The sequence below is a fragment of the Crinia signifera genome, chromosome 1, assembly GCF_055691185.1.
Source record: "Crinia signifera chromosome 1, ASM5569118v1, whole genome shotgun sequence".
In the NCBI taxonomy this organism is placed as follows: domain Eukaryota; kingdom Metazoa; phylum Chordata; class Amphibia; order Anura; family Myobatrachidae; genus Crinia; species Crinia signifera.
Genome location: NC_139217.1, coordinates 10,014,545 through 10,037,600, shown reverse-complemented (window position 1 = coordinate 10,037,600; position 23,056 = coordinate 10,014,545). Strand labels below are relative to the sequence as shown.

The 23,056-nt window shown below is 46.2% G+C and overlaps 2 protein-coding genes across 4 annotated transcripts in view; both read left to right on the top strand.

Annotated features, from left to right (window-relative positions):
- The window catches only part of LOC146025478 (nucleolar protein 56-like), a 50,988-nt gene extending 29,679 nt beyond the window's left edge, over positions 1 to 21,309 (top strand). Inside the window, exons 3-5 of the mRNA XM_083155521.1 lie at positions 18,670 to 18,784; positions 19,382 to 19,543; positions 19,707 to 21,309. Coding sequence (XP_083011647.1) covers positions 18,670 to 18,784; positions 19,382 to 19,543; positions 19,707 to 19,909 — 480 coding nt within the window. The 3' untranslated portion in view covers positions 19,910 to 21,309. The remainder of the gene's footprint in view (positions 1 to 18,669; positions 18,785 to 19,381; positions 19,544 to 19,706) is intronic.
- Positions 1 to 23,056, top strand: part of LOC146060553 (uncharacterized) — a 335,594-nt gene that overhangs the window by 219,905 nt on the left and 92,633 nt on the right. The gene's annotated exons all lie outside the window — the stretch shown is intronic.

The following is a 23,056-nucleotide window of genomic DNA, read 5'->3' as shown; positions in this document are numbered from 1 at the left end:
CTTTCTTCATGGTTTGCCTTTATACGGGCTTCTTCGATCTGTTCTACACCATATCCTCTTTCTAAGAACCGATCTACTAAGAGTTGCGATTGGGACCAGTATTTGTTTTCATTGCTGCAATTTCGTTTTATCCTCAAGAACTGGGCAAATGGAACACCGTTCTTCCACGCTGGATAATGGCAGCTATTTGCCGGTATGTAACTATTGGCGTCTACCATTTTGAAGTGTGTTCGGGTGATTATTTCTCGGTTTGGTTTTCCTTCTAGTTCGAGGTCTAAGAACTCAATTTTGTTAGGATCAGACTTGTAGGTAAATTTTAAATTCAGATCGTTGTCGTGAATGTAGGAAATTAACTCTTTGATACTGGTTTCATCTCCCCGCCAGATGAATAAAAGGTCGTCAATGTATCTTTTGTATATTATTATCTTATCCTCAAAACGTGAACCATAGATATACTTCTCCTCCCAAGTTCTCATATGGAGGTTGGCATACGCCGGGGCAAATTTCGTCTCCATGGCCGTACCTTGTTGTTGGAGGTAATAATCATTGTTAAATTAGAAGAAATTGTGGTTGAGGATGAATTTGATACTATCAATGAGAAATTTGGTTTCAGATTCGGATTTCTCTGGGTCACCTTGGAGAATTCTTTCCACTGACTGGAGGCCTTTAGTGTGGGGTATCGACGAGTATAGCCCTTGGACATCTACTGTTAACCAGCAATATTCCGCCGACTAAATCTTCCCTTTAAGTAACTTTAACACCGAGGTGCTGTCATTCAGATGGAAATCATTTTGTAGTACATATGGTTGTAACTTCAGATCTAGGTAGTGTGACAAATTTGAGGTCAGGGAGTCAATACCCGCAATTATTGGTCTCCCTAGTGGTTCGGACTGATTCTTGTGTACCTTTGGAATATGGTAAAAAATTGGCACAATCGGGTGTTTAATATTCATGTAGTCGAATTCCTCTCTACAGATGACCCCATTTTGTAAGCCCGATGTTAATAAATTTGTTAGTTCCGGCTGGAATTCTGAAGTGGGGTTAGATTCTAATTTTCCATATGTTGTTTCGTCAGTGAGGATTTTGTTGGCTTCTAACAGATAGTTGTTCCTGTCTTGTAAGACCACTGCTCCGCCTTTATCCGCAGATTTTATAATGATGTTTTCATCTTTCCCTAGTGTGCGTAGAGCTTTACTCTCTTGGGAATTGATGTTTCTTGAAAAATGTTTCTTTGCTTTGATGGTTCTGAAGTCCTCACTGACTGCCTCAAAGAATAGATCTAGGTGGCTGCCTCTGGATTCAACTGGGTAAAACTTGGATGGTGGGGCTACCAAAGGTTTATCTTTTATTGAAGTTGTTGGGTTTGGTTGATGTCTTAGAAAATGTCTCTGTACTTGTACTTGTTTAGATCAATAAGGATGTACTTGTTTAGATCAATAAATAAGTCAAAGTTGTTTACATGACTGTCTGGGGCAAATTTGAGGCCTTTACTCAATATCGCATTTTCTGTTGCAGATAATTCTTTCTTTGAGATGTTGATGATTCCAGACCCTGGGATGCAGGAACTTGTACACTTCTTTTCTTCTTTGGAGAGTTGTTTGCTCCTTCTGGAGCCTCGACATCCCCGTTTAGTCTTCTTTTGAGACCATGGGGTGAGTCGAGTCGAGTGTGGAGTTCTTCCCTCACTGTGTGGTGGGGATGATCTGTGTTTCGTCCTTTTGTCCAAAAAATTCTGTTGTTGGCGTTGGTGAGGAGATGGTGACCGGAACACTTCACCACGTACGAACTGATGATGTGCATTATATGAGGGAATTCTACCTCTTTCATTTCTTCTGTAGTGGTTTCTATTTTCTCTTTCATAATTATGGGATGGTGTTCTTCTTCTTCTAAATGTTTTCCTATAGTTATCTTCGTTACCATAGTCTCTATGGCCCTGTCTTCGTGACCTTATTTGCGGGCCATATCTGTTTCTTTGGTTGTTTTGACCGTTTGAGTAATTGTACTGAGAGTGGTATGTGTTATTTTCTCGATCAATGGATCGTTATGAATGTCTTCGTTGTTTATCCCAGATGGGGATGTTGCCATAATCTGGTCTATTTCTCCTTATGGGTATTTCTTGATTTCTGGTCTCATTGGGCCAAATGTGGACATTGCCAGTGATGTAATCTTTTTTATCTCTCAGGAATTTCTTTTGTTTTCTTTGGATTATGTCTTTCTCCAGGGTGTCCAATTTGGTTTGCATATCAATAATATCTTTTTTAAACTCTTCGCTTTCATCAAATTTGGACAGGAGCTCTTCAATTTTTCCCATTTCACTTTCGAGTGAGGTGATATATATAGCCAAAAAAGATAGGGATACTTACAGGTCTTTTTGAATAAACAGTTCTTTAATCCATCTCACCAAATCAATTTAAAGTGCAATGTGCATGACAGTGGGCCATGAGTTGTTGAGCACCCTCTCTCTTAAAAAAGAGGGTGCTCAACAACAGTGATAGTTTTGAAAGAATACAGAATGTTGACACTTCTGGATTGGAAAGTAAACTTGTGGCTCAAACTGTAAGTATATTCTCGTAACACTTTTACATGGATTAAATATTACAATATTTATTAAAAGAGAAGATTGCGCACTCCAGAAAGCCTTGTATATATTTTACTGTTAACATTTCATGTCTTAATCTCTTTGAATTCTTGTATTGAAGAAATCAGAAGTGTAAAAGTCAACGCGTTTCATCTCTTCACGAGACTTCATCAGGGGAAAACATTTGTGGGCATATTTCTTCTTTTTTATATATTTTTTTTAAATATCGTATTGTTTAATCTACTTTGTGTTATGAGAATATATTTACAATTTGAACCGCAAGCTTAAGAGTTGGGTATTAACCCCAATTTTTAAACTATTACAGTTGTTGAGCACCCTCTTTATTTTATTTCTAATGTTTCATGTTGAGTCTATTTAACAGGAAGCTCATTGCCCCCCCCCCCCCTTCTCCCTTTGATTACGATCTATAAGAAGCACAGAATAAGGGTATTTCTAGCAGAAAGTGAACAACTCACTTCTTGAAGTTGATGTGTTGGAAGCAAGCATCTCCACAGTGGGAGACTTTCTTGGGTGTTCCCGATATGTAGGGGCTAGTACCTGCCAACAGATGTGCCAGGATGGACAACTGGTGAACCAGTAATAGGAATAGGATGCGCATGGGGAGTGAAAGGCTTGCCCTTCCGGTCCTACTCTAGCACAAAATGCTGGCTATGATAGAAAGGTGGCAGAATACACAGAGCATTAGGCACTTCCAGTGCCGGTACTGACCCCTGTCCAACGTTGGAAGTATTTACAGTGGGAAACCTGAGCATTGGAACTGGACCATGGAGCAATGGAAGGAGATGGCCTGGTCTGAGGATGCAAATTTTCCGTCACATTGTGTGGATTGCCGGGGGCATGTGCATCATTTACCTGGCACCAGGATGTGCTTGGGGAAGAAGGCTAGCCAGTGGAGGCAGTGCGGTGCTCTAGGCAGTGTTGTGCTGGGAAACCTTAGATACAGCATCCAAGGTTTCCCAGCAGTTCCCCAAGGTTTCATGTGGGTGTTATTCACATGTATCACCTACCTAAACATTGTTGCAGACCTGGTACACCCATGGTGACCGTGGTGTCTCTGAGCAGGATGATGTGGTCAGCTACACTGCAACATTTGGTCAGCAAATGTGTTGACTTGGCCTCCGATGGATCATCTGTGGGATTTAACAAATACAGAAAAAAACAATCCCAAGGCGCAAAATTCTCTACTTCAGCCGAGTCCGAAAGATCGGGATCACCACTCAATCCCTGGTTTGGCTGATTGTTTTGGAAGAAATGGACCAGGGGCGACGTAGAGTCGATTTCACACAAGTTTAGTCCCACCTCCGTTTAAGATCCGTGCAGTGTAGTTATATAAAAAAGAAAAAATACGTTGTATGAATTCTCTCTTAGTTATATTTGGGACACATAGAAGGGTTTATTTCCCAAATGCGTACCCCACTCACGCAAGAAATAGGGGTGTGGGTGTATAAAGGTTTCTTTGCCACACACTCAGGGTCCACCACATGTGATTAAGCCGCACTCAGATTAACTGCGTACCAGTACTCACGATGGAACAGATGTTAAACCTCACATAAAGGTATCTTTTTTGGAGTGTCTTTTACAGAATTGCTCCAAAACAGGTTTTCCCTCACCATCGATGTTGATATGCAAAAAACAGAGGAATAAATCGTATGTAGATTTATTTGTGAGGGAACCGTGTTTTTCACTAACAACAGAAGGAGTGGGATCTCTGATGCGTACCGTACTCACAGTAAAGAAATCTATACCAGATGTGTAGCGGTTTCTTTTAAGCAAGCATCCAGGAACACCACAAGTGTATCAAGTTGTTTTTGGTATGCTTACATTTTTATACTCACAAGGACAATGTTGGATATAAGTATATAAAGGTATATTTTCCTCGTTTAAATTTCACAGGCTTAAAAACGATCTCTCATCTCAGCATGCAATTAAAAAGGGAAATAATTCCTTTCAGTGGTGGTTTTTTTCCAATACATTTATTAAGTATAACAAACAGAAAAAAACGACTGGAGCAGAAGATGGAAAAATACGGTACCTGTGTATGGGGCAATGGCCATTCACCCCAGACTGGTTACCGATACACTCCAAGTCACCACAGCATATAGCCTCTATTACATTAAAGTCCGATCAGGCAGCCTAAAATATGGACGCTGAAATCTGCGGGGGAGACACTTAGTAATAGTGATGATCAATTACCCCGGAACGGAACTTCCGGCGGAAGTGAATCACTGTCAGGTATAAATATCTCACATGTATCCACTCCTCTCCAAGCCTTGAAAAAGATAGGACCTCCTATCGAAACGCGTTGGAAAGGAGAGGAGATGTTACTATATGCTGTGGTGACTTGGAGTGTATCGCAACGTATTTTTTCTTTTTTATATAACTACACTGCACGGATCTTAAATGGAGGTGGGACTAAACTTGTGTGAAATCGACTCTACATCGCCCCTGGTCCATCTGTGGGATTTGCTGAGAACACATCTGAGCTCACAGAATCTACTGCTAATCACTCACAGGATCTACTGCTAACCACTCACAAGATCTACTGCTAACCACTCACAGGAACTACTGCTAACTACAGGACACCTTCAGAGGCCGCGTTGAGTCCATGTCTCGATGGGTCACAAACTGCTGGAAAGTAGAACCGAGGTTACAAATGAGCACTCGATATGTGTGTTCCTCCAATAATCAGCAGCTGCTTATGGTGGGGGTAGTCAATCCCCTAAATACATTAAAAAACACAAGGATGTTGTATAAAGACAGATAAAGATAATCCGGTGGGATCTGAGTGATTCCCGCTTTGGTATGTATTAGGCGATCAGTTGGATGCTGCAGTTCTCCAGGTATATAGAGTCCAATACCACAACCGATGAACCTCCTCCTCCCTTGCAGATACAGAGCGTAGTCCAGGGTAAGTATGGCGATGAGTATCCAATACATTAAACCACTGACGCATTTCACTGCCCTGACTGGCAGCTTTATTAAAGATCTCTGGTGAAACTGCCAGTCAGGGCAGGGAAACGCGTCGGTTGGAACCGGGTGAGTTTCATCTGTCTTTGTAGCGAACAGACTTCCTCACCTTGTTATGGAAACTATTATTAGCGGGACACAGACCTACGTGGTGATAATAACAGCGTTTTCTCTTTCAATGGTCCTGGTGACACAGCTCAACACTGGGATGTAGGAGGGTCCGAAGGAGCCAGGCACCTATCCTAAAGCTTTTAGAGGGTAGGCTCCTCCCCTACTGCATCCCGGACTCTTCAGTTTGTGTTAGGTGCCCACTGGAGTGGGTGCTATTCTAAAGGGCTGCGGGAGCAGCCGAAGATTTAGAGTAGTTAGGGTATTTTTATTATTTTATTAATTTTTATTCTAGCTAGGTAGGCACAGTGTGAGGATTCTCATTAGTGAAACCTCACACTGATAGCGCAGCAGGAGCTGACAGAAACGCGTCCTGTCAGCTCACTGTGCACAAGAGAGACGCTGTCTGGCCTCCCTGTGCAGCGCTTACAGCTTCTTTTAAGCTGCCTGGGCTCCGGAGCGCTCTGAAACCGGCTTCATGCTAGGTGGGGATCATGGGGGACAGGCACTCCGTGATGGCGGCGGCCATTTTCTGCGGAGCTTACACACTGAGCTCCTATATGAGAGGACAGCAGTGTGTTACAGGCATGTTCCAAGTGGTCCCCAGCCGAGGGGGAGATACTGGAACTAGGAGATCCTACTAAGGGAGCGGCTGTCTGGGGGTGGTTGGCGCCAAAAGTCACGGACCCCGCAGCAGCAGGGACTTGATCTCTTCCCTCACTCTGTTTTGGCGCCATTCGGAACGCTTGCAGCGGAGCTGAGCTGGCTTACAGATCCTGACAGAGTGTTTGGATTTCATGGGCATCGTTTCCCCACATCTGAAACCGACAGACAGATAAGTGGCTGGGTGCATTGACTCTGTATAAGCGCTGTTGTACATTGTATGCACTGTGTGGTTACTTTACATCATGTCTGAGCAACAAGCTGTGGTTTTGGGGGAGGGAGCCCTTAATACACTGAGCGCTTGTAATGTTTGTACACAAAAATTTGTACCTGAGCAGATGGGCAAGGGGGGTTTGTGTATTGCTTGCGCTGCTGTGAGACCCATGGGGAGTGAACCCCAGAGGGCAGAGCAGATTGAACCCGCGTGGGCTAGTGCCCTGGGCAGGTCAGTTAACGCTTTAGTGCAATTGCTGGACAGACAGGGTGATGCCTTGGTAGAATCTCAGAGACCTTTGTCATCATCTCAGCAGTCCTCTGGCTCCTTGCCTTTTACCCAGGCAGATCCTGCCTTCATACAGGTGATGCAGGATACTGCAAAGGGGATCAACAGGTTTAGTGACTTGCTAGACAAAATTGATGTTGATGCTGTAGGGACCCCTAAAAGGTCTTCTCAGTGCCTTTATTGGTAGATGAAGAGGAGGGAGCATATGCAGACATTCCCTGGGAGCAGGGTGATGATTCTGAGGATTCCTCAGCCGCATGGGTGGAGGATCTGATTACAGCTGTTAAACAGGCTTTCACCTTCATTCAGGATGGGGTACTGAGGTCTTATAACCTTGGGGATTAGAGGGTATCCGACAGGAGACAGACACATAACATTTTCTTCAACCAGGGTGTGCTGGCTCCTCCCCTCTATATCCCCCTACTAGCCAGTTTTAGAAAATGTGCCCTCAGGAGAGGATGCACACTCCTGGAGCTCCAGAGAGTTTTTCTTCAATTTATTTTAGTTTATTATTTTCGGGTTGCTGTTTGGGCTTAACAGCTTCCCTGCGACGAGGGAAGCCGGGGTAGGGACTACTGCAGGCCTTTCAAGGAACCGAGCTGATCCCTGCAGCAGGTCCACCGACCTGAGAGGGTGCTGTTACCGCGGGCATTGCGCTGCAGCGAGCACACCCCCAGCTGCCGCACACCCCTGGCTCAGCCTGAAAACGTCGGTGGTGAGTGTTAACCGGGTCCCCTCAGTGGGGACGCCGGTTTTGCGTGCGGCATAACGGCGATGGCGGCGCGATGGCCCTGCACAGGGATCGCGTGCAGATGTTTTAACACTGCAGCCACGCCGACACTGGATGCCAGGCATTGCCACTGGACCACCAGGGCATATACCGCTATGTGGGGAAATCCTTTTTTAAAAGGATTACCAGGCGCCAGTATAAATATTAGTATAGCCCGGACGCCATTGCAAGGGGCGGGGCTTAGCTCAGAGCGGGACCTGAGCGCGCCTGTACACTGCTTCCTGCTTCTTCTCATGCTGTTGGCGCCATTACAGCAGAGCGGAGATCACTCCTCAGCGCAGCCTTGAAGGGAGAGAGATCGTTCAGCAGAGACAGCAAGTATAGCGCTTGATAGCGCTTCTTGTGTGCTTTAAGCCACAGATAGCAGCACACAGTATTGTTAATATTGTGTTTGTGCATAAACGCCGGTCTATCAAATCGATAGTCCAGGTTACAGGGTGCTGGTGTCCTCCATTTTACTCTGAGTCCCCCACTGCTAATTAAGCAATTTTACACTGTCATATAGATATATGTGATCCTGCACATAGAGTGTTAGCTACATATATTCTACTGTACATTCACTGTGTGTGTGTTCAGCGTGATTGCAGTGTGTTAAGGGGGTATTATCTCTCCAACATGGTGAGAAAAATAACTTGCATGATTTGCAGCAACAAGTTTGCTCCCAGCACTACCTCACAAGTCGCTTGTGACCAGTGTATGTCACCTCAGCTCAGTAGCATGTCTCCGCAGCGCAGTAGCTCGCAGGCTGACTCCCAGGAACCTTCATGGGCTACTGGTATGAAAGCCATGTTAGAGACTGTCTCCTCACAGCTGGCGACAAATAATTTACAGACTAAGCAAGTCCAGCAGGATTTAAAGGTCCTGTCAGCAAGGGTGGATATTCTTACACCCATGCCAGGGGTGTCCCGCAAGAGGGCACTTGAGGCCGTGGCACCTGACTCCGATATGGATGATGGTGATGGCGATGGTGACGCAGATGATATTGTAGATTCACAAGCGTCTCAGTCTAGCATTCAAGGTACTGAAAACCTGGTCCTTGCTGTTAGAGAAGTACTAGATTTACCTCTAGCCACACCAGTTGAGGGTGACCCATTCTTTGTGTCACACAGAAGGCAGGACATAGTCTTTCCGGAACAGTCTGATTTAGAAGAGGTGTTCAAAGCTGCCTGGAAAAATCCAGAGAAACGTTTTACATTGTCCAAACGTTTTAAATCCACCTTCCCTTTTGACCCCACGGGCAGGAAGGTGTGGGAGGAACCCCCTGTTGTGGACGCCTCTGTGTCCCGCCTCTCAAAAAAGGTGGTGCTCCCAGTCCCAGGTACCTCTACCTTAAAGGACGCGGTAGATAGGAAACTAGCACAGTAAAGGCTATGTATACAGCCAGCGGGGCATCCCAATGCCCAGTGCTTGCTCGTTGTTGGATGGCAAAAGCCATCTTCACATGGGCAGGCCAGATACAAGAAGGTCTGTTGGGTGACATGGATGTGCCTACGGTGGCTGAAAAGCTATGTCACATACAGGACACAGCAAAGATGATGTGCGAAGCACAGAAGGAGTTGGGTGCAATTAATGCCCGGAACTCGGCCATGGCTGTGTCGGCCCGCAGGGCCCTGTGGTTGCGGCAGTGGGTCGCTGACGCGGACTCAAAACGCAGTGTAGAGAGCCTACCCTTCACAGGGGATAGACTCTTTGGGAGTGAACTGGATGATCTGATATCAAAGGCTACGGCAGGTAAGTCCACATTCCTCCCATCAGCCTCCACCCCGGTAAGACGCCCTTCAACAGGGAGTACACAGCAGTCCTTTCGGACCTCTAGATTTCGGTCCAGGGCCAGGGGAGGCTCCACCGCCAATAGAGGCGCCAGAGGTAAGCCTAGGAAGGCAGCAACTGCTGCCACAAGAGACCGTAGCACAGGTGCAGCTACTCCTAAGCCCGCTGCATGACGGGCCACTCCCACCCCGGGATTTTCGCGGTGGGGGCAAGACTGAGGTTCTTCAGTCACGTGTGGGATGCATCCGCCCTAGACCCTTGGGTCAGGGCCATTATTTCACACGGTTACAGGCTGGAGTTCGAAAGAGCACCCCCCCCAGAGATATTTCAGGTCGGGACTCCCTGCAGCAGCAGAGATCGCAGAATCCTCAGACAAGCTGTGCAAAAGCTGGTCCTAGCACAGGTCATCATACCAGTACCAGCTGCACAAAGGAACAAGGGTTATTTTTCAAACCTGTTTCTGGTTCCAAAACCAGACGGGTCGGTTCGACCCATCTTAAACTTAAAGTCCCTGAACCCATACTTGAAGGTGTTCAAATTCCAAATGGAATCCCTGAGAGCAGTGATTGCAGGACTGGAGGAGGGGGAATATCTAGCGTCCATCGATGTGAAGGACGCGTACCTCCACATACCGGTGTGGGCCCCACACCAAGCCTTCCTGAGATTTGCAATCCTGGACGAACAATTTCAGTTCCAAGCCCTACCGTTTGGGCTCTCAACGGCCCCACGAGTCTTCACCAAGGTGATGGCGGAGATGATGTCCTTACTAAGGACTCAAGGGATAAACATCATCCCATACTTGGACGACTTGTTGCTGAAGGCAGTATCAGTGTCCAAGCTGCTGGGGGCTATAGAGACAAAAAGGCAGCTCCTGTCCCAACACGGATGGATCCTAAATATACCAAAATCTTCACTGATTCCGTCCCAACGTCTTCAGTTTCTGGGGATGATTTTGGACACGGTGGAGAAAAGGGTATTTCTTCCAAGGGAGAAGATTGCAGTGATACAACAGCTGTTGGGGGAGGTGCTAGCCCCAGAAAGAGTCTCGGTCTACCTCTGCATCAGACTGATGGGAACTATGGTAGCCTCTTTCGAGGCTCTGCAGTTCGGGAGGCTTCACTCTCGGACTTTCCAGTGGGACCTGTTGAGCAAGTGGTCGGGCTCCCACATCCACATGCACAGGTTGATTCGCCTGTCTGTCAAGGCAAGGCAGTCTCTACAGTGGTGGCTACATACGCCAAATCTCCTGGCGGGGAGGATATTCGGGATCCAGAACTGGATCTTGCTGACCACGGATGCCAGCCTCCACGGCTGGGGGGCGGTTGCACAAGGAATGCGATTCCAGGGCAGGTGGTCCTACTTGGAAACTCAGCTCCACATAAACATCTTGGAGCTGAGGGCAGTACACTATGCTCTTCTAGAGGCTCACTCCCTCCTGGAACAGCAGGCGATACAAGTCCAGTCAGACAATGCAACGACTGTTGCTTACATAAACCGCCAAGGCAGCACGAAGAGCAGAGCGTGCATGAGAGAAGCTTTCAAGATTCTGACCTGGGCAGAGACACATGCGGTGGCAATATCTGCCATCTTCATACCCGGGGTGGACAATTGGGAGGCGGACTTCCTGAGTCGTCACGACCTCCACCCCGGGGAATGGAGTCTGCATCCTCAGGTGTTCGGAAGCATTGTAGATCTGTGGGGGCTCCCACAGATAGACTTAATGGCCTCAAGGACCAACCACAAGGTGGTAAGGTATTGCTCAAGGACAAGAGATCCTCAAGCAGAGGCAACAGATGCTCTGACAACGGACTGGGCATACGACCTAGTATACATATTCCCGCCCCTCCCACTCTTGGGGAGAGTGTTACAGAGGATCAGACATCAGCGGGTGCAGGCAATCCTAATAGCACCGGATTGGCCCAGGAGAGCATGGTACGCAAGTCTGCAAAACATGCTGATAGAAGACCCATGGCGGCTGCCTCTAAGAAGAGACCTTCTGGTACAAGGCCCCTTCGTCTACCAGGACTTAGGGCGTCTTCGTTTGACGGCCTGGAGATTGAGCGGAACATCTTAGCTATGAAAGGATTTCATTCCTCGGTCATAAACACCATGACCCGGGCCAGGAAGGCAGTGACAGCCTCGCACTACCATAAGATCTGGCGTAGATATGTGTCCTGGTGCGAGCACATGAGTTTTCCGCCAGCAGACTTCAAATTGGACCGTTTCCTGCTTTTCCTGCAGGTGGGCTTTGAGAAGGGACTCCGGCTGGGGTCTCTAAAGGTTCAAATATCGTCTTTCTGTCTTTTTTCAGAAAAAGTTGGCGGTCTACCCTGAAGTCCAGACTTTTCTACAAGGAGTCTTAAGGATACAGCCTCCATTTGTGGCGCCAACGGCGCCCTGGGACCTAGATGTGGTCCTGGAGTTTCTGCAGTCAGCCTGGTTTGAACCAGTGGACTCCATAGATTTAAAATACCTCACCTGGAAGACGGTGACACTACTGGCTCTGGCCTCGGCTGAAGAGTTTTTGAGCTTGGTGCTCTCTCTTGTAAGAGCCCTTACTTGATTTTCCATCAAGACAGGGCGGAACTTCGGACAAGACAGCAGTTCCTGCCAAAAGTGGTCTCGGCGTTCCATATGAACCAGCCGGTTGTGGTTCCTTCTTGCTCAGGTCATAAGTATATTCCTGAGTCACTTGATGTGGCTAGAATCCTGCAGACCTACGTGAGAAGAACATCAAGGATCCGTAAGACGGAGTGTCTTTTTGTGTTGTATGACGCACAAAAGAAGGGATGCCCAGCATCGAAGCAATCAATTGCTAGATGGATTTGTTCTACTATAGAGCAAGCATATGTGTCAGCACATCTGACTATGCCGGCATCAGTGAGAGCCCACTCCACTAGAGCCGTAGGAGCATCCTGGGCGGCTTCTCGGGGTGTGTCAGCTTTGCAGCTATGTAGAGCTGCCACCTGGTCTGGTCAACATACCTTCGTCAAATTTTACAAGTTTGACACTGTTGCCAGGGATGATACCCAGTTTGGGCAGGCGGTGTTGCAACAGGTTCCGCACGTTCCCGCCCTTTCTGGAAGCTTTGGGACCTCCCCAAGGTTATAAGACCTCAGTACCCCATCCTGAATGAAGGTGAAAATAGGATTTTAATACCTACCGGTAAATCCTTTTCACTGAATTCAGATGGGGTGCTGAGCGCCCACCTCAGTGCGGGGCTCTGTTGCACAGGTTGTTATCCTGTTATTGCCTTTTGCTAATTGCTAAGTCTGGCTTTCTGATAAGTTATAGGTCCGTTGACCTGTTTAGGAGCAGCTGAGTTTTGGTGACAAAATTGCTCCATAAAAATACATTTATGTTTCTAAGTAACACAATGACGGGGTTAACTACGTTTAGTTGAGAGAGTTGTTGTGTGTGCTGGTGCAGATCTCACCACGTTATCTTAATGATTAGTTCCTACCTCACATACGTTATCCTTCCTTCAGGCACAGTTTCTTAACTGGCTAGTAGGGGGATATAGAGGGGAGGAGCCAGCACACCCTGGTTGAAGAAAATGTTATGTGCCTGTCTCCTGTCGGATACCCTCTAATCCCCAAGGTTATAAGACCTCAGTACCCCATCTGAATTCAGTGAAAAGGATTTACCGGTAGGTATTAAAATCCTATTTTAAAACTTTCAGTGGAGGATAAAACTCCTGCTAAAGGTGTATTTAAAACGGCAGCGTAAGGAAGCTGTTACATTTCCTTCAGATGAAGGTTTACAAGAATTGTTGGAAGGGGCTTGGAAAACCCCTGATAAAAGGCTGCAGATGCCAAAGAGACTCTTAAGTCTGTACCCCATGCCAGAGTCTCATGCGGAGCTCTGGGAAAAAGTGCCAGTAGTTGAGGCTTCTGTGGCGCGTCTGTCAAAAGCTACTGTATTACCAGTGCAAGGTTGCGCAGCTTTTAAGGATCCTGTGGACAAAAAGCTGTAGGGTAATCTCAAAGCTATATTTGAAGGTGTGGGATTCACCCTACGTCCCCTTATTGCTTCAGCCTGGGTCTCAAAGGCCATGATTGAGTGGGCCAATGATTTATGCACCATTTTACATGCTGATCCTTGTGTGTTGTTGCTGGCGGAGAAGCTTAAGGCAGCTGCAGAGTATGTGTTGGAAGCGGAAGAGGAAGCTCTCAAAATGGCGACCAGAGTTTCCACAGTGTCTATCAATGCCAGGAGAGTACTCTGGCTTAAGGCCTGGGAGGCAGATAATGAGTCTAAGGCCTTAGAAACATTAGCGTTCAAAGGAAAGCTATTATTTGGATCTGAATTAGAAGAGATTATTAAGCAGGCCACGGGTGGCAAGAGTACCTTCCTGCCTGCCCCCGCAGCCAAGCAGACATCAAGATTTTCTGCTTTTAGGCCGTCCTTTCGGCCCTCCCCTAGAGGTGGTGCGTCCTTTCGAGGACAGTCATTTAGGGGAAAGTTTCAGTCCTCCAGGGGTAAGGCCCCAAAGTCAAAATTTGGTTCCTTTCACAAGAAACCTATCACCAAGGGAGAGGACAAACCCTCCGCATGACTGTCGGGATTTGCCCGGCAGTGGTAAAGGTGGGGGGTCGTCTATCACAGTTCAAGGAAGCATGGGCTTCACTAGACCAGGATTACTGGGTGTTAGAAATTATAGCCCAGGGCTACAGAATTCCCTTCAAAGGTCTTCGTCCGAGAAGATTCATTCCCACAGCTTTACCAAAGGAAGCTCGGCTCCGTACAGCTCTCTTAAGAGCAGCTCACTCTCTGTTAGAGAAGGGGGTGGTAATCCCGGTTCCCAGGGCAGAGTGGAAGAAAGGCTTTTATTCCACTCTGTTTCTGGTACCCAAACCAGACGGGTCTTTCAGACCAATACTGAATTTAAAGTCACTGAATGTCCATTTGTGGGTAGACAATTTCAAAATGGAGTCTCTACGGTCGATGCTGCTAAGCCTGGACCAGGGAGAATTTTTGGCGTCCATGGATGTCCAGGACGCGTACCTTCATGTCCCTATACACCCAGAACATCAGGCCCTGTTGAGGTTTGCGATAGGAGACCTGCACTTACAGTTCCAGGCGTTGCCCTTTGGTCTGGCCACAGCACCAAGGGTATTCACCAAAATAATGTCTGTAATGGCGGCTGTGCTCCGGCTGAGGGGAATCACAGTGATACCTTATTTGGACGACCTGCTGTTCAAAGCAGAGTCAGCAGACAGGTTGCAGAGTCACTTGGCAGAAGCCATCAGTTTTTTGCAGGCTCACGGCTGGCTTTTAAACTTACAAAAGTCTCAGTTGGTGCCGTCACAGAGACTCCAATTCTTGGGAGTCATTCTGGATACCCATCTACATCGGGTATTTTTACCGGAGGCAAAGGCCAGGGATCTAGTTGCCTTAGTCCAGGAGATTCTCAGCTCTCGGAGCACATCAGTGTGGAGGTGTCTCAAGCTGCTGGGGAAGATGGTGGCGTCTTTCGAGATGCTGCAGTTTGCCAGGTTCCACTCTCGGGTGTTCCAGTGGAACATTTTGACGGCTTGGTCAGGAAACACACAGACCATGAAGTCAGAACAGATAGTGCTGTCTTCAGAAACTCGAGCCTCCCTGAAATGGTGGACAGATGTGGATTCCCTTCAGTGGGGTCGGTCACTGCAGTCCTGGAGCTGGCTGGTAGTCACTACCGACGCCAGTCTCAGGGGCTGGGGGGCAGTAGTCTTGGACCTGCGTCTGCAGGGCTTGTGGAATCCAGAGGAGTCTGCTCTACCGATCAACATCTTGGAACTGAGAGCTATCTGGAAGGTGATTTCTCTGGCGGGAGACAGGTTACAGAGACTCCCTTTAAGGATTCAGACCGACAACGCCACAGCTGTGGCGTATCTGAATCACCAGGGAGGCACACGCAGCAAACTGGCCATGTGGGAGGTGTCCAGAATCCTCCTGTGGGCGGAACAGAATGTTCCAGCAGTATCAGCTATATTCATACCAGGAGTGGAGAATATAGAGGCCGACTTCCTGAGCAGGGAGCAGCTGAAGGAAGGGGAATGGAGCCTAAATCCCCAAATATTTCATCAGATTACCTTGAAGTGGGGAACTCCGGATGTGGACCTGATGGCATCCAGGTTCAACCATCAGGTGCCCAGGTTTTATGCCAGGACGAGGGATCCACTGGCAGAAGCAGTGGATGCCATGACTATCCCCTGGGAGGGGAATCTTCTTTATGTTTTTCCGCCAGTTCCAATGCTGGCGAGAGTGTTGAAAATTGGCCCAGGCAATTCCAGTGATTTTAGTGGCCCCAGATTGGCCAAGGAGGTCCTGGTACTCGAGGCTTCAGAGATTCTGTGGACTCGTGGCGTCTACCTCTGAGGTTAGACCTTCTAAGACAAGGACAGTTCAATCATCTGGATTCAGCTTGATTAATTTTGACGGCCTGGCTGTTGAGACCGCCATTCTAAGGAATAAAGGATTCTCAGAGGCAGTGGTTAACACCATGATAAAAGCCAGAAAGTCAGTGTCTTTGGCAAATTATTATAGGGTCTGGAAGACCTATATTCGATGGTGTGAGAGACGGAAGTCACATACATCACGTTGTAAATTGACAAAAATGATGGAATTTTTGCAGGATGGTTTTTCCTCTGGGTTCAATCTCTAAAGGTGCAGATCCCGGCCTTGTCCATTTACTTCCAGAAAAGGATTGCATTATTGCCGGAAGTACAGACCTTCCTACAGGGGGTGTCTCGGTTGAAACCTCCCTACAAACAACCAGTAGCACCCTGGGACTTATCGCTGGTTTTGGAATGCCTTCAGAAGGCACCTTTTGAACCATTAAGGTCGGCTGACCTTAAGTTTCTTACATGGAAATTGGTATTTTTGTTGACAGTGGCATCAGCAAAGAGGGTGTCAGAGTTGGGAGCATTGTCATGCAAGTCTCCCTTCCTGATATTTCACGATGATAGGGCGGTTCTTCGGACGGTACCCCAGTTTTTACCTAAAGTAGTCTCTGCTTTCCATCTAAATCAGGAGATAGTTCTGCCTGTGTTTCAACCCCCAGAGGGTTCGAGAAAAAGGGACAAATTGAGGAATTTGGATGTTGTGAGTGCCTTACGCATTTATGTGGACAGAGTTAAGAGTGTCAGAAAGACTAGTGTTGTATGACATACACAAAATTGGTTGGCCTGCATCTAAGCAGACCATTGCTAGGTGGTTGCGCTCTGTTATAGCGTTTGCATACACTAAAGATGGTAGGCCTGTTCCGGCCAGGATTAATGCGCATACCACCAGGTCGGTTGCCACCTCTTGGGCGGTTCGACATGGGGCAACAGCTGAGCAGGTTTGCAGGGCTGCCACTTGGTCATCTGTTCATACATTTGCCAAATTCTATAGGTTCCATGAGTTCGCGTCGGAGGACGCATCATTTGGGCGAGCAGTGATGAGAGCTGCAGACCTGAGCGTACCCACCCAAAGGACCGGCTCTGGAACGTCCCAGTGTTGAGCTATGTCACCAGGACCATTGAAAGAGAAAAAGGGATTTTTGTAAGAATTTACCGTTCCAATCCCTTTCTCTGATATGGTCCTGGTGACACAGCGATCCCTCCCTTACGCTCAGTAAGTATGCCAGGTTCATGATGTTTCATGTTATTTGGTTAAAAGTTAGGTACTTGTGAGTTATCCGGGCTGCCGATTTTTTTCATCGCGCCCGAAATCGTGGGCATTGCGTCGGTCGTGGCCGTTATAAGGAGCCGCGACGCGATGCCCGCGATTTCCCATAGACAGTAATGTTAAAAGACACGATGGACACGATTTCCGACACGATTTCCCATAGACAGTAATGTTAAAAGACGCGATGGACCCGATTTCCCATAGACAACAATGTTAAAATAAAATGACAATGTGAAATTGGCCAATATGGGCATTTCACATTGGATATGTTTTAAAAAAAAAATGTTTCATGGCCCCCCACCACCGTTAACGCCAACCCGAAGCGTGGCGAGCGCAGCGGTACGCGTCCTCCGACCTTTTCATACCCCTACTATCCACTAGGGCGTGGAGTGAGAATAGAATAGTGTGGCGAGCGCAGGGAGCCACCGAGCCCGAAGCGTGGCGAGCGCAGCGGACACCTGTGAAGCCCGCAAGGGCACGCGGATACCTGTGAAGGTATCCGCGTCCCCTCGCGGGGCTCGCTGCGCTCGCCACGCTTCGGGCTCGCTGCGCTCGCCACACTATTCTATTCTCACTCCACGCCCTAGTGGATAGTAGGGGTATGAAAAGGTCGGAGGACACGTACCGCCGCCCCTCGCGGGCTCGCTGCGCTCGCCACGCTTCGGGTTGGCGTCAATAGCGGGGTGGCGTTAACGGTGGTGGGGGCCATGAAACATTTTTTTTTAAAACATATCCAATGTGAAATGCCCATATTGGGCAATTTCACATTGTCATTTTATTTTAACATTGCTGTCTATGGGGAATCGGGTCCATCGCGTCTTTTAACGTTACTGTCTATGGGAAATCGGGTCCATCGTGTCTTTTAACATTACTGTCTATGGGAAATCGCGGGCATCGCGTCGCGGCCCCTTCTAACGGCCACGATCGACGCGATGCCCCCGATTTCGGCTAAATCGCGGGCATCGCGTCGGTCGGGTGTCCTTAAGTTAAGGACAAAATCGGCAGCCCGGATAACTCACAAGTACCAAAAGTTATTGTTGAAAAATGTGCATATAATATGTGCAGGCGTTTGTACTGAGTTAATGTATTCCAGTGGCTTTGAAAGATTGAACTGAAGAGTCCGGGATGCAGTAGGGGAGGAGCCTACCCTCTAAAAGCTTTAGGATAGGTGCCTGGCTCCTTCGGACCCTCCTACATCCCAGTGTTGAGCTGTGTCACCAGAACCATATCAGAGAAAGGGATTCGAACGGTAAGTTCTTACAAAAATCCCTTTATCTCCAAGCTTTTAGTTTCAGCGGACTGGTATTCTATGTATGTGTAATATATTATGGCCACTAGGTTTTTATATGTATTATATGTTTAATACATTAAACAATCATTCTTGATACTAGCGCTTTATTGTATTTTTATACAAGATCCCGATGGGTCAGAGCTGCTTTGGCGTCATGAGGGGACATAAACTGCCTTATCGGATCTTGTAATGTTCTGGCTCATGGGTGTATATTAGCGCTAATACTCCTAATTCATGTGTAAAGTCTTAAAGTGCATATACCCAATGGTAAAGGGATAACATGTAGTGGAGCCTGATCCTGTAATTCCATGTCCTGCCTGCAGGTGGAGGAGTCTCTGCAGAATATTGGGAAGTTCAGCAGCGCTGTGAAGCTTGCGGCATTCTCTCCATTCAAGTCCACCCAGAGCGCATTGGAGAATGTGAACGCCATCTCTGAAGGTAATGTCAGGTGGTTAGCGTTACACGTGGGGCGTGCAGTGATGTCTAATGATCTGTCAATCCCCTGAGCTGTGTGATGTCACCCTGATTACTGAGCCCTGTGCATCCCCTCACTAGACTTTGTCTGGGTGCCTGTGTGGGGCATTCATGTGACCTACAGTATATACTGTATAACCTGTCTGGTTCTCAAACTCTGCCCCCTCTACAGGCTTCTCTGGGTGTATAACATGGTGGATCTCCATATGTACGCCATACAATTAGCTATAGTCTCTGTACCATACAGTTATACTTCCTAAATCTGCCCTTTGGTGTCTCCATAGAGATTCTGGGCACCTATTACTGATATTCAGTGAAAATGGCTCTTAAAATAGAATATTGTTCCGTGGACACCCCAGATTAGAGTATACAGTAGTTAATTCCAGGGCCATCTCAATCCTGGGGGTGATGATGGCTGGGCCCTCTGTACTATAACCTCTAGAATAACGGGCACTGGTACAGATGGACTCTATCAGTACATATGATGTGTGGACTTGCAGTTGTCTTCTGTTCTTTGTATGTACTTTGATTTGCGTATGTATATCGATGTGTCTTACACAGGTGTCCTTCATAAGGACCTGAAGCTGTTCCTGGAAACCAACATGCCAGCTGAGAGGCAGAAGGCTCTGCTTGGTGTGAGTCACAGTAAGATCGGAGATGCCATCCAGGAGGAGCTGAATATTGCATGCCAGACGGGCGGTTTGGTGGCCAAGCTCATGAAAGGTGGGTTACCGGGCACATAGCTGGGATAGTGCCAGACTACTCTGGTTCTCGTGGTTTCTAGATGGGGTTGAGAAGGTATGAAGCTCCGTGATACTGATGGTTGGTATGTTTTGTATTCTGAACCCCACATGACCTCAATTACCGTAGTTTTCTTTCTGTACAGGAATCTGGTTATACTATGGCAACCTGGAGAATGAAGTCACTGCTCAGTCAACCTCGAACGCAAATCCTGGTTCAGGCCACAGTTCCAGCATAGCCAAAGTCCATGTCAATATGAACGAAAAGGACAACATGATCAAACGGTCTATCCGTTGTCTGGACAAGTTGGACAAGGACATAAATACTTTATCCATAAAGCTGAGGTGAGGACATTTCCATAGGTGGTTGTAGTGATGGTGGACCACAGTCCCTGAGACCAACCTAATCTCATAACCAGACCACTGGTCAGCCAGTTTCCCATCCTTCCGTTGCTTACCACAGCCAGTGTTGTCCTTCCTGCTGTCTATATAGAAGGTAGAGTAGTGATATCTCCATCCACAACACAGCTCCACAAACCTTCCCGATGTTAACCAACCCAAGATTTGCTGGGCAGCACATTTTACCCATTTTCACCCCTTTGGAATTCAGTACCTTGTAGTATCCTTGTGGGTGGCTGCACATGGCTGTCTCAGGGGCAGATGTTTGAAGCAGTGATAAGGGAGGAGAAGTGAGCCAGAGGAGAAGAGGCAAACCGGTACAGTAGTGCTTGGACTATATTACTGTACTGTATTTCATTGGAGACCTCAGGCAGTGATTTTCAAAATCGACATCTAGTGGATGTACACTCCCTGGCAACACCATGCGCCACACTAGCCGGGTTGTGCGATGCTTCGCCACTCTGCGACACGCCAACAGCCATATGTAGGACAGATGAGCCTGGCTGCATCTGTATGCCAGTGTTCTCACACTGACCATGCCTGTAGGTTGGTGTATTCGCTCTGTTATCCCCCTGACTGACTTCAGTGTTGGATGACCGACTCTAGAGCACACTCTGCAAGGGCGTTGAGTGCTTCCCCTGCTGTGTTATCATGGGGCGTCTGTGGAGCAGATGTGCGGCCACGTGGGCCTTTTCCTCTGTTCACCTCTTCACCAAATTTAGCTAGTTTCTCTTTTTTTGCATCAAATGATGCTAATTTTGGATGGAAGGTTTGGTTAACCGGTTTACAGCTTTTGACTGTCCCATGGTCCGGTATTTCCTTGTTTGAAGAAAGAGAAAACAGATTCTCTTATTTCATGTGGCCTACAGTACCTTGTGTTCCCACCCTCCCCCTCCAGTTTTTGTTTAGCGGGTCTATTAACTATATTGGTCACCTTTTTGGTTTAGGGTGTTTTTGAAGTTGTACTAATGATCAGGGCCTGCAGAGGGTTGAAGCTACTCCTTTTTTTTTTTTTTTTTAATTCAATCATTTTTTTATTGTTTCTTTAACATGCAGACATTTATACAGAATAGATAATATTACATGCTCAGATTTATAATATTTCATTGAAATATTTACCCAGTGGCACCAACTCTAGACAGAGACATCTTTCATATAATTTAACCTTATCCTTAAGGGTTTAGTTAGTATTAATTTACTCATTCCCTTTGGTAAACTTGTGCATGTGTGATTATGTGATCTATTTTATTTGTGGTGTGCATTGTGTTTAATAGGGACTTTATATGAGTCTTATTTGATTATATTGACAACATATCTTGTGTTTGTGAACTAAGGATAAAGAAAAAATAAAATAAAATGTAAAGTGAATTTAAGCCTATTTATTATCTGTGTGATTTGTTAAAAATAGTAGAGAAAGAGAAAAAAAATAAAAATAAAAAGGTGTCTCTCTTAGTTCTAGTGAGTTTCTTGTGCATGGTTATTTCTAATGTTATACTTTATGTAAGTGAAAGCTGTGTAAGTTTACCATAGTCTCCTTAATTCTTCTAGTATTTACCGTTCCCTCTTGTCCTTCCCCTCTCTGTTCATATATCTCTTCGTTAGTCTCTAAAAGGAATTGATGCCACTTCAACAGGAGTAGACATGCAATAGGATCTAATCAGATCAAAAATATAAATCACACATAATACACTCATAATACATACATAGATACATAATAATAATAATAATAATAATAATAATAATAATAATAATAATAATAATAAAACAATTTAATACAATTCTAATTAAATTAATAAATGAAATCTCCCCTAAGGCTTATCATCATAAGTCTACATTTGTTTTCTTTAATGCAAATTTGTCTAGAACATTTGTATTCTTTTCTTTATTTTATTCACCACTTTCTATCAAATGGCTCCCGCGTTATTGGTCTATCAATTTCAAGAAATATTTTAGAACAACAGATTCTATGGAGGTATGAGCGCAATATATGAAAAGGAAAAAGGTGCTACCCGCCACAACATAAACAAAGGGGCACACCGTCCCCAATTACACAAGATGCAGAGCAAGTAATGAAGCACAACCCCGCTTCACTACCCGCTCTGCAACCGCAAAGATAAAAAGATCAGATTTAATGAAAAAGGAAACGGAGTGCCCCCCTCTATAATTGTATGTTCTATTCCTACCTCTCAGTCTATATGTTTTCTTCTTATTTCCCCCATTTATTCAGAAGTCATCCCACTTATTCTAATTTATTCTAATTTAATGGGATTTTATTTCCAGAGTTTCATTCTATCTAGTCTTATAACTCAGTGGTAGGAAGATCTAATCCAATCATCGACCTATTCCATCTGTCCCATTTCTTTTTTACATAACTCTGATATAAGCCTCTGCTCTTGTACATAACCCTCTCGTGTCCTGATACCTCGTTGACCAACGCCGTCCAATGATAGATATTTGGAGATTCAGGGGCCATCCATTTCCTGGCTACAGTATGAGAACTTTAGCCAGGGTTGTCAGACAGAGAACATATTGATAGACTGCTGAAGAGTGTGACTCTTCCAAATCTAACCCAAATATGCATAACCTGGCTGTCATTTTAGGTAGGGTTAATTCTGTAGATATTATATCTCTCCATACCTTCGACCAAAATGCATATATTGGTGGGCATATCCATAGCATGTGCCAAAAATCAGCTCCTTCCAGTCCACATTTAGCACAGGAGGAGTGCGGTTTTAATTTTTCCTTATATAGAAATATAGGGGTACGATAAACCCTGTGTGTAACATAAAAATGTATCTGCTGATACTGGGCACAAGGAGTAGTATATTTCGTAGAGCTCAATATTTAAGACCATTGTCCTATAGAAATATCCCCCAGATTTAATTCCCATTTGCTTTTAAGTGGGTCAAACAGCTGCAGATTAATACGATTATTAAGTTCACCATATATTCTAGATATTTGCCCACTAGATCTCAATGAATAAAGTAAGGTCTTTACTGGAGATTTTAAGTTAAGGTTGAAGTTACTCTTAATCCGTCCATTTGTATAATATGTGCCGGTTCATTTGTTTCCCCTGAGCAACCCACCTGTAGCTCTA